This window comes from Pleurodeles waltl, chromosome 9 (genome assembly GCF_031143425.1).
Source record: "Pleurodeles waltl isolate 20211129_DDA chromosome 9, aPleWal1.hap1.20221129, whole genome shotgun sequence".
Classification (NCBI taxonomy): Eukaryota; Metazoa; Chordata; class Amphibia; order Caudata; family Salamandridae; genus Pleurodeles; species Pleurodeles waltl.
In genome coordinates, this window is record NC_090448.1 from 38,865,403 (window position 1) to 38,887,289 (window position 21,887).

Sequence of the window (21,887 nt, forward strand, 5' to 3'; positions counted from 1 at the left end):
TCCTTCCACCCAGCGTTCCCCCACGTCTCCCGATAAAAATGATACCTCACTTGTGTGGGTAGGCCTAGCGCCCGCGACAGGAAACACCCCAAAGCGCAATGTGGACACATCACAGAAAACAGACCTGTTTTTAGCAAAGTGCCTACCTGTAGATTTTGGCCTCTAGCTCAGCCGCCACCTAGGGAAACCTACCAAACCTGTGCATTTCTGAAAACTAGAGACCTAGGGGAATCCAAGATGGGGTGATTTGTGTGGCTCGGACCAGGTTCTGTTACCCAGAATCCTTTGCAAACCTCAAAATTTGGCTAAAAAAACACATGTTCCTCACATTTCTGTGGCAGAAAGTTCTGGAATCTGAGAGGAGCCACAAATTTCCTTCCACCCAGCGTTCCCCCACGTCTCCCGATAAAAATGATACCTCACTTGTGTGGGTAGGCCTAGCGCCCGCGACAGGAAACACCCCAAAGCGCAATGTGGACACATCACAGAAAACAGACCTGGTTTTAGCAAAGTGCCTACCTGTAGATTTTGGCCTCTAGCTCAGCCGCCACCTAGGGAAACCTACCAAACCTGTGCATTTCTGAAAACTAGAGACCTAGGGGAATCCAAGATGGGGTGATTTGTGTGGCTCGGACCAGGTTCTGTTACCCAGAATCCTTTGCAAAGCTCAAAAATTGGCTAAAAAAACACATGTTCGTCACATTTCTGTGGCAGAAAGTTCTGGAATCTGAGAGGAGCCACAAATTTCCTTCCACCCAGCGTTCCCCCACGTCTCCCGATAAAAATGATACCTCACTTGTGTGGGTAGGCCTAGCGCCCGCGACAGGAAACGCCCCAAAGCGCAACGTGGACACCACCAAAATTTTGGAAGAAAACAGAGGTGTTTTTTGCGAAGTGACTACCTGTAGATTTTGGCCTCTAGCTCAGCCGCCACCTAGGGAAACCTACCAAACCTGTACATTTCTGAAAACTAGAGACCTAGGGGAATCCAAGGAGGGGTGACTGGCGGGGCTCGGACCAGGTTCTGTTACCCAGAATCCTTTGCAAAGCTCAAAAATTGGCTAAAAAAACACATGTTCCTCACATTTCTGTGGCAGAAAGTTCTGGAATCCGAGAGGAGCCACGAATTTTCTTCCACCCAGCGTTCCCCCACGTCTCCCGATAAAAATGATACCTCACTTGTGTGGGTAGGCCTAGCGCCCGCGACAGGAAACGCCCCAAAGCGCAACGTGGACACATCACAGAAAACAGACCTGTTTTTAGCAAAGTGCCTACCTGTAGATTTTGGCCTCTAGCTCAGCCGCCACCTAGGGAAACCTACCAAACCTGTGCATTTCTGAAAACTAGAGACCTAGGGGAATCCAAGGAGGGGTGACTGGCGGGGCTCGGACCAGGTTCTGTTACCCAGAATCCTTTGCAAACCTCATATTTTGGCTAAAAAAACGCATTTTCCTCACATTTGAGTGACAGAAAGTTCTGGAATCTGAGAGGAGCCACAAATTTCCTTCCACCCAGCGTTCCCCCACGTCTCCCGATAAAAATGATACCTCACTTGTGTGGGTAGGCCTAGCGCCCGCGACAGGAAACGCCCCAAAGCGCAACGTGGACACATCACAGAAAACAGACCTGTTTTTAGCAAAGTGCCTACCTGTAGATTTTGGCCTCTAGCTCAGCCGCCACCTAGGGAAACCTACCAAACCTGTGCATTTCTGAAAACTAGAGACCTAGGGGAATCCAAGGAGGGGTGACTGGCGGGGCTCGGACCAGGTTCTGTTACCCAGAATCCTTTGCAAAGCTCAAAAATTGGCTAAAAAAACACATGTTCCTCACATTTCTGTGGCAGAAAGTTCTGGAATCTGGGAGGAGCCACAAATTTCCTTCCACCCAGCGTTCCCCCAAGTCTCCCGATAAAAATGATACCTCACTTGCGTGGGTAGGCCTAGCGCCCGCGACAGGATACGCCCCAAAGCGCAACGTGGACACCACCAAAATTTTGGAAGAAAACAGACCTGTTTTTAGCGAAGTGCCTACCTGTAGATTTTGGCCTGTAGCTCAGCCGCCACCTAGGGAAACCTACCAAACCTGTGCATTTCTGAAAACTAGAGACCTAGGGGAATCCAAGGAGGGGTGACTGGCGGGGCTCGGACCAGGTTCTGTTACCCAGAATCCTTTGCAAAGCTCAAAAATTGGCTAAAAAAACACATGTTCCTCACATTTCTGTGGCAGAAAGTTCTGGAATCTGGGAGGAGCCACAAATTTCCTTCCACCCAGCGTTCCCCCAAGTCTCCCGATAAAAATGATACCTCACTTGCGTGGGTAGGCCTAGCGCCCGCGACAGGAAACGCCCCAAAGCGCAACGTGGACACCACCAAAATTTTGGAAGAAAACAGACCTGTTTTTAGCGAAGTGCCTACCTGTAGATTTTGGCCTGTAGCTCAGCCGCCACCTAGGGAAACCTACCAAACCTGTGCATTTCTGAAAACTAGAGACCTAGGGGAATCCAAGGAGGGGTGACTGGCGGGGCTCGGACCAGGTTCTGTTACCCAGAATCCTTTGCAAAGCTCAAAAATTGGCTAAAAAAACACATGTTCCTCACATTTCTGTGGCAGAAAGTTCTGGAATCTGAGAGGAGCCACAAATTTCCTTCCACCCAGCGTTCCCCCACGTCTCCCGATAAAAATGATACCTCACTTGTGTGGGTAGGCCTAGCGCCCGCGACAGGAAACGCCCCAAAGCGCAACGTGGACACATCACAGAAAACAGACCTGTTTTTAGCGAAGTGCCTACCTGTAGATTTTGGCCTGTAGCTCAGCCGCCACCTAGGGAAACCTACCAAACCTGTGCATTTCTGAAAACTAGAGACCTAGGGGAATCCAAGGAGGGGTGACTGGCGGGGCTCGGACCAGGTTCTGTTACCCAGAATCCTTTGCAAAGCTCAAAAATTGGCTAAAAAAACACATGTTCCTCACATTTCTGTGGCAGAAAGTTCTGGAATCTGAGAGGAGCCACAAATTTCCTTCCACCCAGCGTTCCCCCACGTCTCCCGATAAAAATGATACCTCACTTGTGTGGGTAGGCCTAGCGCCCGCGACAGGAAACGCCCCAAAGCGCAACGTGGACACATCACAGAAAACAGACCTGTTTTTAGCAAAGTGCCTACCTGTAGATTTTGGCCTGTAGCTCAGCCGCCACCTAGGGAAACCTACCAAACCTGTGCATTTCTGAAAACTAGAGACCTAGGGGAATCCAAAGAGGGGTGACTGGCGGGGCTCGGACCAGGTTCTGTTACCCAGAATCCTTTGCAAAGCTCAAAAATTGGCTAAAAAAACACATGTTCCTCACATTTCTGTGGCAGAAAGTTCTGGAATCTGGGAGGAGCCACAAATTTCCTTCCACCCAGCGTTCCCCCAAGTCTCCCGATAAAAATGATACCTCACTTGCGTGGGTAGGCCTAGCGCCCGCGACAGGAAACGCCCCAAAGCGCAACGTGGACACCACCAAAATTTTGGAAGAAAACAGAGGTGTTTTTTGCGAAGTGACTACCTGTAGATTTTGGCCTCTAGCTCAGCCGGCACCTAGGGAAACCTACCAAACCTGTACATTTCTGAAAACTAGAGACCTAGGGGAATCCAAGGAGGGGTGACTGGCAGGGCTCGGACCAGGTTCTGTTACCCAGAATCCTTTGCAAAGCTCAAAAATTGGCTAAAAAAACACATGTTCCTCACATTTCTGTGGCAGAAAGTTCTGGAATCTGAGAGGAGCCACAAATTTCCTTCCACCCAGCGTTCCCCCACGTCTCCCGATAAAAATGATACCTCACTTGTGTGGGTAGGCCTAGCGCCCGCGACAGGAAACGCCCCAAAGCGCAGCGTGGACACATCACATTTTTTCATTGAAAACAGTGCCTACCTGTAGTTTTTGGCCTGTAGCTCAGCCAGCACCTAGGGAAACCTACCAAACCTGTGCATTTCTGAAAACTAGAGACCTAGGGGAATCCAAGATGGGGTGACTTGAGGGGCTCTGACCAGGTTCTGTTACCCAGAATCCTTTCCAAACCTCAAATATTGGCTAAAAAAACGCATTTTTCACACATTTCGCTGACAGAAAGTTCTGGAATCTGAGTGGAGCCACAAATTTCCTTCCACCCAGCGTTCCCCCAAGTCTCCCGATAAAAATGATACCTCAGTTGTGTGGGTGGGCCAGGTGCCTCCAACAGAATAAGGCCCAAAACTTGTAGAGATACAGGGGATAGTACTGCGAGTTTATAAGGACATATTCTTTTATACATCTTTAGACTGACTCTGCTTTGGGGACCCACATACGTGAGGTGTCATTTTATTTGGGAGACTGAGGGGAACACTGGGGAGTAGGAATTTTGTGCTGGAGTGGTGATCGTACGAAGAAAAGTCAGGAAAATATGCTTTTTTTAAGCACATTTTGAGGTTTACAGAGGAGTCTGGGTAAGAAAATGTTGGGGGATCCACGCAAGCCACTCCTCCCTAGACTCCTTGGGGTGTCTAGTTTTAAAAAATGTCTGGGTTTGGTAGGTTTCCCTAGATGAAGGCCGCACACAGGACCAAAAACATAGGTGCCCTCTCCCCCCCCAAACACAGGTAGTTTTGTAATATATCGTTTTGATGTGCCCACATACGTCCGTGATGTGCCAAACACAAAAATTTTGAAAAGAAACACACTTAGGTTATGTGAAAAAGACCCCTCACCCACCAACCAAGTTGGTGGCATGCTTCATCATCGGGGTCCCACCTGAGGCACCTAGCGTGTCATAGGTGTGCTGCGACGCCTGATTACAGCGGAGCAGGTTTGGTCATTTTTACCACACATACTGGTTGGATTTGGCACGAGGGTGAGTGATGGTTCAGTGGATCAAATTTTACTAACAAGAGCTTTCACAAAAATGAAAAGCACTGTTAGTAACTGAAAGGCAAAAAACTGAACCAATGACTCACAGCTCGTGAGCTGTAAAGCCGCGACAAGGCACCAACCGCTTTACAGTCCATTCACACAACTTTCATACATGACACACACAAGGCCATTCACACCGCCAGCCACGGGCCCAGCACATTACAACACTCACATCGACAGACAGCGCCACTCAAGGGCCCATCACTTACATACGCCCACATGCCTGATACAACAATCACACCAGCTGATGGGAGTGTGTGGACTGGTGTTTGGCTTGCAGTGTGTTGCAGTAGCCAACATCAAGTCAATATGTACAGTCTCAGCCAAGCCCCACTCCACCCACAATGGCATCATATTTTTTTTTTTTTTAACAGAGGAACCCCTAACTAAGTAGAAAGAATTACAAAACAACAAACACAAAAGCTCTAACTAACAACATGACAGAAATGCTAACCATGAAACTAAACACATGAAAATACAAAACAGACATGAGTTTACACTCATGGTTGTTCCCAGAAATTCTTCTGGGTGTGGTAATTCTTAAAACAAGCACCGACACACAGCCCAGGCTTTGAAGGACAATCTGGGCAGTACATTCGAGTCTCCCTCCGGATACCTCTTCGAAAACACACTCTACATTTCTTAGCTGGAAAGTCTTTTTTGGGTGTGGGAGGAATGTGCTCAGCAAAGTGGCGATCTTTCAATCTAGCCACATCCTCCACCACTGCTTCTCTAGGAACTCTGGCCTGTTCCACCACAATAAGGCTCTCTATCACTGACTCCTGAAATTTCACAAATGTCATCTTTGAGTCTGGAGACCTATCCCTAAACACAATAAAAGCATTGAAGGTTGCTAAGTGGAAGAGGTGAAGTGCTAACTTCTTATACCAAACATAAGACTTACGAATAGCAGTATAAGGTTCCAACCTCTGGTCAACTCTATCTACACCTCCCATGTGCTTATTATAATCTAAAATGCACACAGGTTTGCGCACTTCAGCAACCTGGCCCCAAACAGTCACAGGGGAAGTACTCTCATCATGGATGGTACTTAGCATGTAGACATCCCTCTTGTCTGAAAATTTCAAAGCTAGCAGCTCCTCGTTCCGCAAGGCACAGCACTGTCCCCTCTCAAGTTTTTTACAGACAAGCTCCCTTGGATAGCCTTTCCGGTTAGAACGGATTGTGCCACAAGCAACTGTGTCCACTCTAAACAATTCCTTGAACAACTGCACACCAGTGTAGAAGTTATCTACATACAAATGGTGACCTTTGTTGAACAGTCGTCTACCAAGATCCCACACTATTTTCTCAGTAACTCCAAAAGTGGGAGGACAACCAGGGGGGTCAATATTGGAATCCCTACCAGTGTACACACGGAAACTATACACATATCCTGTCCTACTTTCAGACAGCATATACAATTTAATTCCATATCGTGCCCTTTTGCTAGGAATGTACTGCCTAAAAACCAAACGACCCTTGAAGAGGACCAAAGACTCGTCCACACTTATCTCTTTGCCTGGAACATAGACCTCCGAAAACCGATCTACAAAATGATCAAGGACAGGCCTAATCTTAAAAAGACGGTCAGAATCTGGGTGATCTCGCATCAAGGCTAATGCATTGTCAACAAAATGCAGCATCCTAAGAAGAAGCAAATACCGATTACGACTCATGGTAGCTGGAAATATAGCTGTTGCCATCAAGGGACTAGTAGACCAATAAGAAGCCAGTGACGGCTTCCTTATCAACCCCATCAAAAAAGTCAAACCCAAAAACTTTTTTAGCTCCTCCAAATTTGTGGGAATCCACTGGGCAGCTCTAGAGTGTGGCCTAAGTCTAGCAGCGTTGTCCCTCAAATGCTGCTCCGCATACAAATTAGTCTGCTCAACAATCTCTTCCAAAAACACATCATCCATGAATAACTCAAAGAAATTGATAGGCATAAAGTTCTCTGTATTGGCGTTACACCCCGGGAGACCAGTAAAGGCAGGCAACTCTGGCTGCTCCATGTTTGGGGCAACCCAGACATCAGGTCTTCTAACGGGAAACCTTTCAGCCCCAGGTTGCTGCACTATTGGCACATCAATGTCCTCCTCTAAAACAGAACCTTCATCTGCACTGAGTGTGGCTTCATCATCAGAAGATTCCCCTCCACCAGAAACATCACTGCCAGAATCTCTGACTTCCTCCTCTGCCTCAGATGCAGAGTCCGTCTCATAGTCATGATCAGACTGTGACTCAAAAAGCATACCAACCACCTGCTGAGCGGTCATCCTGCGGCTAGCCATGATCTCTCCTGCTAAAATTAACTGGACAAATTCACCACCAACAACCAGCACTGTGTAAGACAAGTAACAAAGTGTAGCTTTGTTAGTAAGAGTTACAAACTCAAAAACTATACCGCTCACTTGCCTGAAAAAGCTTGATTCACCAGCAACTACACAGCAATCACCAATGATATCCCACTAAAAAGAAAGAAAGAAAGGCAAATTAGAAATAAGACAAAACAAATATCATTGTGCACAAACCTAAGGACAATTTCACACACAATCCTGCATTTAGTACACCCCCTACAAACATGTCATTCATGCATGGCAACAATACTCCTTTGGAGTAAATTGTTTTTACTTACCTAAAACATGCAACTGTGCAAACTGCAGGTCAACCACCGCCAAAACCGCAAGGAGCCACAGCAAATAAAGCAAAAGCTTTGAACTAGAACAAAAAGGAGGAATTTTTTTTTAATCACAAATGCAAAGACTTCTTCAGTTGACAAACACCCCACCATCAAACATTTTAGAAATTGGTGCCTAAGTGGATTCTGTCATAGGGGCAGATGGGCCTACTAAAAAAATAGGCCTGTCTGCCCCAAGGAAGCCAGAAAATACCTTTAGTACTGTGTCCCCATGGAGAGCGACCCTTGCCAAAGGGGACAGCCCTCAAACAAAAAAAAAACAAAAAAAACACACACAACACTATCCCTGGTGCCTAAGTGGCTTCTGCCCCCTTGGGGGCAGGTGGGCCTAAGAAAATAGGCCCATCTGCCCCCAGGGGGTGTAGAAATGGCCAACAGGTCAATGCCCCCCTTGGGGGGGCGCCCCGTGACCAAGGGGACACCCCCCCACAAAAATAAACAAATAAAAAAAAATCCCTGGCGTTCTAGTGGTTTCTGCCCCCCTTGGGGGCAGATCAGCCTAAAAATAATAGGCTGATCTGTCTCCAAGGGGTGCAGAAATGGCCTGGGTACATGTGCCCCCAAAGTGGGGGGCGACCCTTGCCCAAGCCCCCCCCCATCCACTAACACACACACACACTATCCCTGGTGTCTACGTGGCTTCTGCCCCCATTGGGGGCAGGTGGGTCTAGAAAAATAGGCCCATCTGCCCCCAGGGGGGGCAGAAATGGCCAACAGGTCAATGCCCCCCTTGGGGGGGCGCCCCGTGCCCAAGGGGACGCCCCCCCACAAAAATAAACACATAAAAAAAAATCCCTGGCGTTCTAGTGGTTTCTGCCCCCCTTGGGGGCAGATCAGCCTAAAAATAATAGGCTGATCTGTCTCCAAGGGGTGCAGAAATGGCCTGGGTACATGTGCCCCCAAAGTGGGGGGCGACCCTTGCCCAAGCCCCCCCCCATCCACTAACACACACACACACACACACACTATCCCTGGTGTCTACGTGGCTTCTGCCCCCCTTGGGGGCAGGTGGGTCTAGAAAAATAGGCCCATCTGCCCCCAGGGGGGGCAGAAATGGCCAACAGGTCAATGCCCCCCTTGGGGGGGCGCCCCGTGCCCAAGGGGACACCCCCCCACAAAAATAAACACATAAAAAAAAATCCCTGGCGTTCTAGTGGTTTCTGCCCCCCTTGGGGGCAGATCAGCCTAAAATAATAGGCTGATCTGTCTCCAAGGGGTGCAGAAATGGCCTGGGTACATGTGCCCCCAAAGTGGGGGGCGACCCTTGCCCAAGCCCCCCCCCATCCACTAACACACACACACACACACACTATCCCTGGTGTCTACGTGGCTTCTGCCCCCCTTGGGGGCAGGTGGGTCTAGAAAAATAGGCCCATCTGCCCCCAGGGGGGGCAGAAATGGCCAACAGGTCAATGCCCCCCTTGGGGGGGCGCCCCGTGCCCGAGGGGACGCCCCCCCACAAAAATAAACACATAAAAAAAAATCCCTGGCGTTCTAGTGGTTTCTGCCCCCCTTGGGGGCAGATCAGCCTAAAAATAATAGGCTGATCTGTCTCCAAGGGGTGCAGAAATGGCCTGGGTACATGTGCCCCCAAAGTGGGGGGCGACCCTTGCCCAAGCCCCCCCCATCCACTAACACACACACACACACACACACTATCCCTGGTGTCTACGTGGCTTCTGCCCCCCTTGGGGGCAGGTGGGTCTAGAAAAATAGGCCCATCTGCCCCCAGGGGGGGCAGAAATGGCCAACAGGTCAATGCCCCCCTTGGGGGGGCGCCCCGTGCCCGAGGGGACGCCCCCCCACAAAAATAAACACATAAAAAAACATCCCTGGCGTTCTAGTGGTTTCTGCCCCCCTTGGGGCAGATCAACCTAAAAATAATAGGCTGATCTGCCCTCAAGGGGGGCAGAAATGGCCCTAAAAGACATGCCCCCCAAAGGGGAGCGACCCTTGCCCAAGGGGGCGCCCCCCCCATCCACTACACACACAATCCCTGGTGCCTAAGTGGCTTCTGCCCCCCTTGGGGGCAGATGGACCTAAAAAAAATAGGCCGATCTGCCCCCAAGGGGGGCAGAAATGGCCAACAGTTCTCTGCCCCCTTGGGGGGGGGCGCCCCTTGCCCAAGGGGGCACCCCCTCCCAACATACCTGCACAGAAAATATAAATCCCTGGTGATCCAGTGGTTTCTGCCCCCCTTGGGGGCAAATCCGCCTAAAAAGCAGGCCAATCTGCCCCCAAGGGGGGCAGAAATGGCCGTAACTAATTGCCCCCACAAGGGGAGCGACCCTTGCCCAAGGGGCCGCTCCCCGCCAGCAAGAAACACGAGCAAACAACAAAAAAAACAAATCCCTGGTGTCTAGTGGGCATTCCTGCTGCCCGATCGCAATGCGATCGGGCAGCAGGAATGCTCAAAGAGACACCGGGGGAAAGGAAAAGCCTTTCCTTTCCCCCGGTGCCTCTTTAGCCCAAACCCCCCACCCACCGGGAAGAGGAACTCACCTCTTTCCTCGTCGCCGCACAGGAAGCAAATGGCTTCCTGTGCGGCGAAATCCCCATAATGAAGTCAGCGCGCGATCGCGCGCTGACGTCATTATGGGGGGGTGGGGGGGTCGGGGGTGGAAGGGGAAGGGCTTCCCCTTCCATCCCTGACTTTGGGGGGGTGGGGGGAAGCACACAGAGGGAGCGAGAGCGCTCCCTCTGGGCTGTGTGCCGAGGACGTAGTGGTTACGTCCTCGGCACAGCAGCACTGTGCCGCGGGACGTAACCACTACGTCCGCGGCACAGAAGGGGTTAATGAGTTAATTTGTGGTTAGCTGCTCGATGAGCTTGTCAAGCAAGAGGAAGTGGGTTACCTATTTATATAAATGGTTTCTAAAGTGCTGGCTTGTGACTGCCTTTTACTGCCTGCTTGACGCTGTCCCTGCCCTTCCTTCCATAAATTAGCAAGTTTGCACTACTTTGGGCTACTTTTTGGTTGGCTTTGGGCTAGAGAGTGCTCTAAAAATCTTGCAACACTAGTGACCGGTGCCGCTTTGTAGCCCGGCTGCTTCGGATAGAAGCATGTCAGTCTGAGAGCCAGTCTTGGCTTAGAGAGAATTGTGATACAAGTTTGAGGTAACTTTGGCATCTTCTAAAGGTTAGAGCTGGTTAGAAGTCTTTCAGAATTCTAAGAGGGCAATACAAGTCAGATCATACCAATCACCATTTCAGGGAAGGACAGCAACCCTTCATAAAACAGGTTTGTTTTTCAGCAGGAGGTTGTAAGGTTGAGTGATTTGGCACTGATGTGTTCAGTGATAGACAAAGTCAAGCCCCTAAAGAGCTCAGAATTCAATCTTTGTAACTGTCCATTGATAAACACTAAGGAAGGAAGAACCCCTGTGCAGACATGAATTACTGCTACCCCTACAGGGAGTCCATCACTCCCATCACATTAAATGGAATTTAACTCTGCACCTTTCCAGGTTGCTATAACTTTCTGGAGGTGATCTGTGCCTACCTGTAAGATGGCGACCCTGCCTACTAATGTCACAGCTTTAATGCTTCTTACCGATATAATCAGCCAGTCTCTGGGCTCCACTTGGTTTCTTGCTTGTTCTGGATTGGGTGACCCTTTTCCGTAGCCATGGTTCTGCTGATAATAAAACACCAAGCAGGCCGTAACTTCCAGAAGGAGTCCCAGACGTGAATCCCAACGTGGGAAAAACCTCAGAATGGAAGGACTCCTGGAAAAAGAAGAACAAAAGCACAAAAAAGAACTGGAACAAACTGCAGGCGGCAAAAGAACAGGCGAAATCCAAAATCACAGGATACAGGAGCGAGGAGCACAACCACAAAGGAAGTGTTTGCAACACAAGGAACAGAAAACCAACTTGTGGTTATATACTGAAAAACAGAAAGTGACATACAGGAAATATTGAAGACACCATCTTGGATTGGAAAAGACCACATTACGCTGAATGGAAAAATAGCCATAGTACAGAAAGGTAAAGAGCAAGGCATGCAGGGAAAGGAACACAGACTCTTGGGAAGGAGAAACATGGCTAAGGCAAGGAAAAGAAAAAAGGAAGAAGAAAAGAAGAAAACAGGTAAGCAACTAAAGAGGGCAAGAGCGAGGGCAGCGTAAATAGTGGCCAAAGGGAAAGTTTAGCCAAAAAGCAGACCGCAGCAGAAAAGGCCGTCCAAAACGCGGACCGTGGATCTGATCGCAGCTCATAAGTGAGGCGCCACCGGTCTTTGTGGCGTCACAGAAGGTCCCCTCTCCAAAGCCCCTGGTTTGTCTGGAAAATGTTGAAAAAATGAGCGGGCCAAACGAGGAGCATGGACTGAAGAGGCATCTTCCCATGACCAATCACTGATGGCATATCCTTTCCAGCGAATCAAGAACTGGAGACGATTCCGAAAAATGTGAGAATCGCATATCTCTTGTATCTCATTCTCGAGCTGACCATCAACTAGATGAGGAGGAGGGCAATGGGCATTTCTCTTATAAGGATCAGGAATGAAAGGTTTGAGTTGGGAAACACTGAAAACAGGATGAACTTTCCAAGTCACTGGTAAACGAAGTCAGACAGAGACTGGATTGATGACATGCTGAACTCTAAAAGGACCATAGAAACGGGATTTGAACTTATTTTGGGAGAGGCAAAAAGTTTTGTTCTGCATCTGATAACACACGGGACAGATGAAAGACTGGGTGTTCTAGGTCGTCATTATCTTGTTTTTGCAATAACACTGCTCCAGTGGCTCTATCTTATGCATCAGTGACCACTATAAATTTCTTCGTAGTGTCAGGATGAAGTAGTATCGGAGCTTCTGTAAAGGCGCATTTTAGATTGATTCTGAAAAGCTCTTTCAGCTTCTTCCGTCCAAGTAAAACCTTTCTTTAGGTTTTCTTTCTTGATGGTCTGGGTTATCTGACCTTGTTGTAGTGCAAAGTCCTTTATAAATTGTCTATAGAAATTGAAAGGACGTCACCCACTAACATTGTTGTAGAACATTCATGTAGAACATTGTGTTGCCTGAGGCATGCGCAGTATGTCTGCTAAATAAAAATGATTTGCCTATGGGAGGAAATCATAGATGCGCCTCACATGCACAACCCAGATATTCACCTACAAATTAGGGTGTTTTTAAATAACATTCTATTGATGGATTGTTGCTTAACCCCCTCTTTCTGCCACCAGGAGCTTGGAGCAGAGGCCAAGAGCATTGATCTGTGCATTGGCAGTGTTCATGAAAACACAAAAATGTTGTTTACATCAGCACTGCTAAGTAGAATAAAGGCATTATGTGGTGCCCCACAGGTGGCAGGGGTGTGCCCTGAAGCCCATGAAGAGGACCCACCCCAAGTACAATCGTTGCTGGTAGATCACTGGCAGTGGAACTGTGCTCACCATGTTAGGGACGTGCTGCCTGACCGGTGGAGAGATGCTCTGCAAATTCCAGATAACCCGCCGTCCATCACTGGTGGTCAGCAGACACTGCTCCAGCCACATCCCTGCCAAGGCTCAGACTGTTCCCAGCTGCTTCACTGGTGGCTGTGTCTTCTACTACAGACCCTCTGCGCCACTTAGATCTCTGGATATTTGCTCTTGCTTAAAGCTGGTCTAGGCTTCCAGAATAAAAGCAGGGAGCAGCTACCAATAACCTTGTCTTAATGGATTTCAATATTTTCACTTCAACTCAGTCTGCATTCAGAAATAACATTAACACAAAACCCAAAGTAAGTTATTTACTGTGCTATTGCTTTTCTTTGTGCAAATTTCAGGTACTATAGAGTGGTATGTGAGGGATCGAATTTCACAACTGAGCATGGTCAACAAAACAATACATTCATTAAATTGTGAAGCACAAAAGACTCCACAAGAAAACAGAGAATGAATACGTTTTCAAACAGTAAAGTTTTGCTAAAGATTAAAAGGTTACAGAAGGCAAAAAACAGATTAGTATAATTAACTGTATATGTATATGCTTTGGTTAGTGGGCAATTCAAAATGTAATCAAATTGTTATATATCCAAGGATGAACCGGCATCTAATCGCCACAACGGGAACGACAAACAAAAGTCAAGTCTGCCACTTGGGACAGCATCTTAAAATCTCCTACTCTCCTCTCTTCTAAGCCTAAATCTGATTCTACTCAATGCAGCTCTGCACTGCATTAAAACACACAATTCTAAACTTTTGCACAGCTATACAAAGGTTTAGCGAGTCATGCGATCTGGTAAGGTGATACAGTTTGGTTCTCAGGACTCCTCACAATAGAAGCTTCTCCCAGCATCCTTCAAACTTACACCTTCTGTATCAGAATGAGACACTCTGTGTAGTGTTGGGGCCCTAGGCCCCCATGCTACTAAAAGGAGACAACACGGACACGGTTTCTTAGTGGGTGGAACTGGCCCTGGGCACGTGCACCCGGCCCTTTTTATTGCCAGGGTCACCTGACCGGTGACGCCTGTGTTGGGTGGGTGTGGGGTGTATGTGGGAGGCCAGCCTTCGGCAGAGAGGCTGGCCAAACACTAGAACGTGTCCAGCAGGACCTTACATTCTGTACGTGTCATTGTGACTGTGCTGCTCATTAAAACATTCCACGATTATCAGAAAGAAAAGAAAGCATTTCTTCACATGGGAAACAAGGCAAAAGAACATTGTATTTGATGAATAGAACTGTAGCTTCAACTACAAATAAAATGGCAATGTGTCGCAAAGCAAGAGGAGAAACTATAGGAGCCACATTAGCTATGGTCCATCTAAATGCAATTAAACAAGTTTTCTCTACCACAGATAGAAATTGTGTGTTAATGTGTTTAATGTCATGTTAATGCAAAACATTTAATAAAAAAATGTCAACAATCTGTACAGCTTACCTCTTGAAATGCAGTGGGTGTGAATGTTTGGCTACATATTGAGTACTGACTGTAAGTTAACCTTGGAGATTCCTTCTTGTACATAGCCCCCTTCCTCTAAATATCAACCTTGTGAGGCGAGGCAACAAGCTGATCTCCTGGGTCCAGCTCTTGTGTCTCGCCATAGAAAGGGGCACGTGCACCTAGTTCTGAAGACCCCGATGCACTTCTAGCATACAATTGGCATCAGAAATGATCCTTTCAGTGTTTCAATCTAATTCAGATTAACTGCATTCAAATCCTCCTGGAATCCGTGAAACTTTGGCCAAAAAATGCAACTCAAAGCTGGTCAGGCCCTACAACAGGGCTGGTACCTATCTGCAGTTTGTACATGTTGAAAGGAGGTCTCAACATTGTGAACAGGAATTTCTGTTGCACTAATAGTTTATTTGTTTCTAATATTTTAATGCTCACCTCAATAACACATTTTTTATATTTACATTTTTGGTTCAAACGTGTTATATTTCCCAGGTCCACAAACTGCCAATCATTCATCCCCTTTTTAGTTGTTTGAACATTTAAGTACATATTAGAACAAAGTTAGCTTTTCTCTTCACAAATGCAGTAGAATTCTCATTTTGTTTGTGAGTGCATGCGTTGACTCTTATTGACTGTGATGCATGTTGGATTACCATGTTAGTTAATTTGATTTACAAAGGACACAATGCAGCCCTGAGTACAGTGAGCTCATGTCGTCTTTTGCAGGTCCCAGCAGCTGAACCCTGCCCCAGGATGGAGGAGCCGCAGTTGCACCATCGGCTGGTGGCGGCCCCACAGGTCACCCGCTGTGGGCTGAGTGAGGCGGAGCTAGAAACGATCGCACCTGTGTGCCCCGCTAAGGCTCCTCCTCTCTGGAGAAGATTGAGGAAGAAAATAAGGTATTACAGATGTGGGGCGTGGGGCGCTGACTTTTAATAATACATATTCCCAAAGATCAAAGGTCGTTGTCTGTGTAGCTCACTAAACATCCATTTGGTTGCAGGTTTCAAAGAGCCCATCTGGTGGCTCTGGTGCCATATAAAAACAATTGTACTACTGAATATTGAGAATATGAATATAGTGATTAGAATAATATCATAGACAACGTATCTAAAACCAAAATATCATAAGATAAATGCATGTAGCAGAAGCAGAGATTTACTAATCCAAATTCTACATCTGTGCACCTTGAATATATTTATATCTTTAAGGTCCATCGCTGGGGAGTTGGGTGTAGAAAAGCTGTACTTACCTACCTTTCGATACTTTGGATTCAATACTTTTCCCTCGATATTCCATCACAGATACTTAGGGTGCATATCCATAAAAAGACAGATAAACAGTGTCTAAATGAACAAATGCAATATTAGTGTATTGAATGTTCATGTAAGCTCTATTCTTTGTAGCCTTGCCTGTTGCAGATTTCAGTAAATTTCAATCGCTGAATTAATTTACAACAAACTCAAGTGCATGACACCTAACCAAACATTTAGTCCTGTTAAATTTCAGAATTCTATCTCTATGAGCATCACTCCTTTTCTTTACCACTGATTTGTTGCTTCACCTGTGTAAATATTTTACAGGAGCCAATGCAGCTGAATGTATTTCTAGTTCGGAGCAGCAGTTTTTCTTTGCAGGTCTCCTACTCCGCGTATCTGGACTGCAGCCGAAGGGCTCTTCTTATTGGGCCTTACTTATGGCGTAACAGAACTCTATGGGTCAGTGGTGGCCTCCTCCAAAAAAGTTTACAGATCATTCTCTATGTGGCCGCTCCAATCTAAGCACCTCTGACCATGGTTGCATACATTTACCCTCTCTACGCTTGGAGTAGGTCCTCCTGGGCTCTACGTATTGCGCGTGTAAAGATGATGGGCCTATCCAAGCACTGTGTTCTATTCAGGTTCCTTCAGAGGTACCCTACCACTTGTCGTCTTTAAACACCGTCTCAGGTTCACGCTTTCTGTGAGAGGAATAGAAGAATCTGCCTATGACAAAGAATAGGAATAGTAGAGTCTGATAGAACAAAAACAATAAAAAGGGAACAGTCAGTCCAGGAACTGTCAGAGTGTTCATGGCATGTTGAGCCTATTCGTTCAGTTTCTAGTATTACATAGTCCTAAAGCTGGCCTTCAGCCACGGCAGCCTGCCAGGAGTTTCAAACCAGCCTCACATGCCAACATGCATGCAACCGTAGCAAGCTAACACGTCACACTCCAGGGATCATGTGGTTGAAAAAAGTAGAAGAAACAGGCATTTAAAATCACTATGTTTCCAATATATTGGCTAAGATTACACAGGGTTTACAGGCAGTTCTGATTGGGAACTAATGAGTTTCCATCAATCAATCAGGTGTTATTTTTATAGCGCAGCTTGTTACCCGAGTGGGTATCCAGGCGCTTGCTGCAGGTGTTTATTCAAAAAAACAGGTTTTCACTCAATTCTGAAGTGGGTCAGCGAGGGTGCGGTGTGTAGGGGGAGGGCGTTTTTAGACTTTGGAGGTGAGGTGAAAGAAGGAGCATCCTCCAGCGTGGCAGCGGCCTATCCATGGTATCTTTGCACGGGCAATGTGTTCTGAGCCTAGTTTCCTGGTCAGTTGGTGGAGGTGAAGGTGGTGGTTCAGGTAGGTGGGTCCTTGCTTATGGAGGGCTTTGTAGGCAAGGATCGGGAGCCAATGGTGGTTCTTCAGGTGCTGGGTGATTTGGGTTCTCTTGGGCAGGTTGAGGACCAGTCTGGCAGCTGCGTTCTGGATCATCTGGAGTTTTTGCACGACTTCAGTGGTGGTGCCTCCGTAAAGTGCATTGCCGTAGTCCAGTCGGCTGGTGATGAGAGCCTGCATCACCGCCTTCCTCGTGCTGATGGAGAGCCACCTAAAGATCTTGCAGATTATGTGGAGCATGTTGAAGTAGGGTGTAGAAATAGTGTTGACCTTGCATTTTATGGAGAGTTTGCTGTTGAGAATGATGCCAAGGTTGCGGGCGTGATCTTTCGGTGTGGGGTTGGGTCTGAGCTGTGCTGGCCACCAGGAGTCGTACCTGAGAGTTGAGTGCCTGCCAAAGATCAGAACCTCTGTTTTGTTCATGTTGAGCTTCAGGCAGTTGTCCTTCATCCAATTGGAATTTTCTTCATACAGTTATGGAAGTTGGTCTGGGTGGGGTCTGTTGAGAGCGAGAGAATGAGCTGCGTGCCATCAGCGTAGGAGATGATGTTGATGTCGTGCGATCTCGCAATGTCTGAGAGTGGTGTCATGTAGACATTGAAGAGTGTTGAGCTTAGGGGGGAACCTGTGTGGCACAGCAGGTGGTGTGGTTGACCTGTGAGGTGAAGTGGGGGAGGTAAACTCTCTGGTGCATCCCGTGAGGAAGGATGCCATTCATCTGAGCGCATCGTCTGTGATCCCAATCTGGCATAGTCAGTTGATCAGTGTGTGGTGGGAAATGGCATCGAAGGAAGCAGAGAGGTCGAGCAGGATCAGGGTAGCTGCTTCTCCACTGTTGAGCAGGGCACTGATGTCATCTGTTGCAGTGATCAGAGTTGTCTCAGTGCTGTGATTGTCTCTGAATGGGAGGGGTGTAGCAAGATGTTTCTCTCCAGGTGTTCAGTGAGTTGGAGGTTGATGGCCTTCTCTACGACCTTGGCATGGAACAGGAGCAGAAAGATTATTCTGGAGCTCGCTGGGGTCGGCAGAGGGCTTCTTGAGGAGGGGTCTGATCACTGCATGTTTCAAGGCTTCTGGAAAAGTGGCTGTGGTTAACGAGGCTTTGAGGATGGTGGTGAGCTGGTGGCTGATCTTGTTTCTTCAGTGGTTGAAGATTCTATGGGGTCAGGGATTTGTGGGTGCTCCTGAGTGAATGAAGCTCATGAGTGTGATTGTGTTTGGTGTGCGGAGTTTTCCCCATGCGGTGAGCGGGTGGTCCATGGTGGAAGGTGATGAGATTCTGGGGGAGGTCGGAGGGCTGGGGATTGAAGTTACTGTAGATGATTTCTATCTTGTTGTGGAAGTGGTCGGCAAGGGCATTGCAGAGTTCTTATGGGGGGAGTGGAGTTTTCGATGGCTGGTGGGCAGGCAAACTCTCTGACGATGGTGAAGAGTTCCTTGGTTTGGTTGGTGCTGTTCTCGATCTGGTGGGCCAGGGCCTTTTTTACTGCAGCTTTGATGTGGTGGTGGTAGTCGTTGAGGGCCATTTTGAAGGTGGCTTGGTCGGCATGGTTCTTGCTAGTGCACCATCTTCTCTCCAGTTGTTTGCACCTGTGTTTTGATTTGCTGAGTTCCGGGGTATATCAGCTGGCTTTTTTGGTGGTTCTGTAGGTCTTGGCTGGTTTGGTCAGTGCGACCAGGAGCAATATTTTAATAAAGGAGGAAATTCTATATGTTCTTTAGGGGTGGGCGGTGCTCATGGAGCTCTACTTCTCAGAATTCCACGGAGTTGGTGAACAACTCCGTGGAATTCCGCGGAGTTCCACAATCAGCGGATTGCCGCCTGCCCTGGCCTGGATGTGTCCAATCTGAAAAGCTCTAAGAAGGGTCGGTCCTGCTTGGCATTTCCAAGATCGGGTGCATTGACGTTTCAGGCCTGTTGTGCACCAGTGTGCACATTAAAGAAAAATAAGCTAGGACTTACCAGGGTTCTCCCAGGGGGTCCTCATGGCCAGCGGCCTGGCTCCCTGCCTCCCTCTGCCCCCTGCTCCTGGGATGCTTGCAGAAGGAGACCTGGATCCTGGAGTGGTGCTGGCGGCAGCTCCAAGCCAGCCAAGAGGGTGCATTCCAGCCCAGTTATGGGCCACACAGCGCAGACGCAGACTGTCTGCCCTTGCGCTGTGTGGCCCATGACTGGGCTGCAGTGCGCATGTGGTGAGCGCTGCTCCGCTGGCGGGGTTAGCAGAGTTTTTGGTCGGACTTTGAGCTCCAAGTGGAGCGCAGATTGCCAAAAACTCTGTTAGGTCCACCAGCGGAGCAGTTCTTCGGAAGAATTTATTTGCCAGGTACAAAGAATAGATGAACTGCAGGCAAATAATTGTATGATGAAGAGGCAGGGAGGTTTTATAGGGTTTGTCCGAAGAACCTGTTGCAAACTGTTAACATAAACGCTAAACAGAGTTTCGACTGGGAGCTTGATGGACAGTGCACGGATCAATATATATTAAATACTGAGCCTAAAAGCTTGTAGATCAGTGTCACACCAAACATTAAAAACGACAGAGCTTGGGAGCTTGTTGAACACTGATTAGAACAAACAAACATAGGCCTTCTGGCAGTCACTAACTTTCTAGAAACTCTATGTATTAGCAACTAATAACTGCCTGATCAAACTGAAATGTTAACTACCAGGCATGTATTTGCGTAATCTTAATCATGACCATTGCATGTCACATTCATCAAATAGACGAACATGCTAGGAACTTGCAGTCGCTCTCACTTGTGGTAAGAACACGCGTTTCATATTGAAATAAAGAATCTTAGGGACAGAAAAAACATGATATTCGCAGCATCGTAACATGTAACAGGGGCTGACAACTGGCGCTGAACACTTGAAACTGCAGTGGCTGTGCCCCAGAAGGTTCTGTTCTTTATAGTGCTACGAAGATCATCTGATCTTGGGCTCTGGACACCAAGTAGGTGTTTTCTTGTTTGACTGGAGATGTGTATTGATCGGGCCAGTATTGGATACAGACGACATTGAGTCTAAGGTGATCATATTCAATCAGGGCTCAAGTATAGATACTGAGTGGGAAATGGAAGAGGGTAGAGACCCTGCTTGCATCTGCTTGCACCCTAAGAGCCAGAGAAGGCCGAAGGCTTGCTGCTGTTGTGTCAGTCAGCCTGGTGTCAATACATCTAGGGATGGCTGTAGATAGGTTTGACTTTGCGATTACCAAGTAGCGAGTTTTTGTGATTCGCTAGTTGGTATTCGCAAACACCAATGGTACCAGTATGTGTTTAACACATTGTGCGAGTCACATTGGGTCGCAAATATACCTACCTCATTAATATTATTGAGGTAGGTCTTGGTTTGCGACCCACTGGGAATCACTAAATATCACAGGGATGGTGGCCTGCTGTGGTCCACAGACCACCATGTCTGTGATTACTTTTTCAATAAAACCTTTTTTTTTTTTTTTAAATGCAGCTCGTTTTCCTTAAAGGAAAACGGGATGTGTTTGAAAAAGAAAAATTTAAAGTTTTCTTTTCCTTTTGTCGGACCACTGCAACTCTTAAAAAATATTTTCACCAACGTTCACAAAAAGGAAGGGGAACGCCCTTCCCATACGCGAATGGTTTACCACCTACTTGAAGTAGGTGCTAAAAAGCGAATGTTTTGAGAACACATTTCGTTTGCAAATCATTCATACATACCTTCCCGATTCGTTATCAGGAACGGCTGCCCTCACCACACCCTTCCTAATGCCAAATTGCAAATCCATTTTGTGATTCCGTGATAGGTTACCCAATTGCCAGTTGGGCCTTGGTACATACAAAAATGCTTTTTAGCGGTCACAAATGACCCGATTCTGCCAATAGCGGCTTTTCCAACTGCTAAAAAGCTTTGTACAGCTGGCCCGTTCTATGTGGAAGGCTAAGAAGCTGTAGCTGACAGGGCCCATCATGGGGATGTGCATTAGTTACATTTCTGTACAGAATCATGCAGCTTTTTTGTGGTTCTTTTGTGTGTGCGATCAAAGGCCGGCCAATGGAGTTTCCACACTTTGGTGTCCTCAGCATGGACGTCAATTTACCAAAATGTTAAAGGAAGCAGAAGTGACATCACACACCCGTGGACTATTGATTACATCAATGGACTGATGCTGTATAGCTAGTTGCCTTTCTTTAAGGCACACATTGCCATTATTATGACATCACCGCACATAGATTGTTTAGGATTTTTCAAAGGCTACTGATGTTTCCCCTGCAGACTGGAGCCTGGTTTGGTTTGTGAAGGGAAGAGGCCTGTGAGTGGAGTGTGTAGATCTTGGTCACCCTTAGTCCATTAAGCCTCCTATTTGCTGCTGATGGGCACAGAGTATAAGTCTCATACAAGGGGCTAAGAGCATATTTTACTTTCTGTTCCAGCTACCGCCCACTTGCAAAAAAAACACAGCACCAGGTGCATTAAAAGGCAAACCAGGGAAAGCATGTGCTTGTTGTCTTTTTTAATGAGGTGGTGTTGGTTAGGTTCATCCCTACTGAATCCATGGTTGGACTTCTTAGTAGTAACATTCTTTGAGGACCACTTCTATAAGATCTGGCATCTTCCCTGCTAGCTGGATTTGTCTTGGGCTTCACCCCTAGACCGTCCCTGATGGCATTGACTTCCAGCTTCTTTGTTGTGCTTTGGACATTTTGGTTTTAACATCTCTAGTTGTTCTTCCTTCATGTTG

The 21,887-nt window shown here is 47.4% G+C and overlaps 1 protein-coding gene across 6 annotated transcripts in view; it reads left to right on the plus strand.

Annotated features, from left to right (window-relative positions):
- The window catches only part of LOC138258904 (solute carrier family 26 member 6-like), a 201,260-nt gene that overhangs the window by 39,492 nt on the left and 139,881 nt on the right, over nt 1–21,887 (plus strand). For all 6 annotated transcript variants that reach the window (XM_069206223.1, XM_069206226.1, XM_069206220.1 and 3 more), the window contains exon 2: nt 15,240–15,412. In XM_069206223.1, coding sequence (XP_069062324.1) covers nt 15,267–15,412 — 146 coding nt within the window. In that variant the 5' untranslated portion in view covers nt 15,240–15,266. The remainder of the gene's footprint in view (nt 1–15,239; nt 15,413–21,887) is intronic.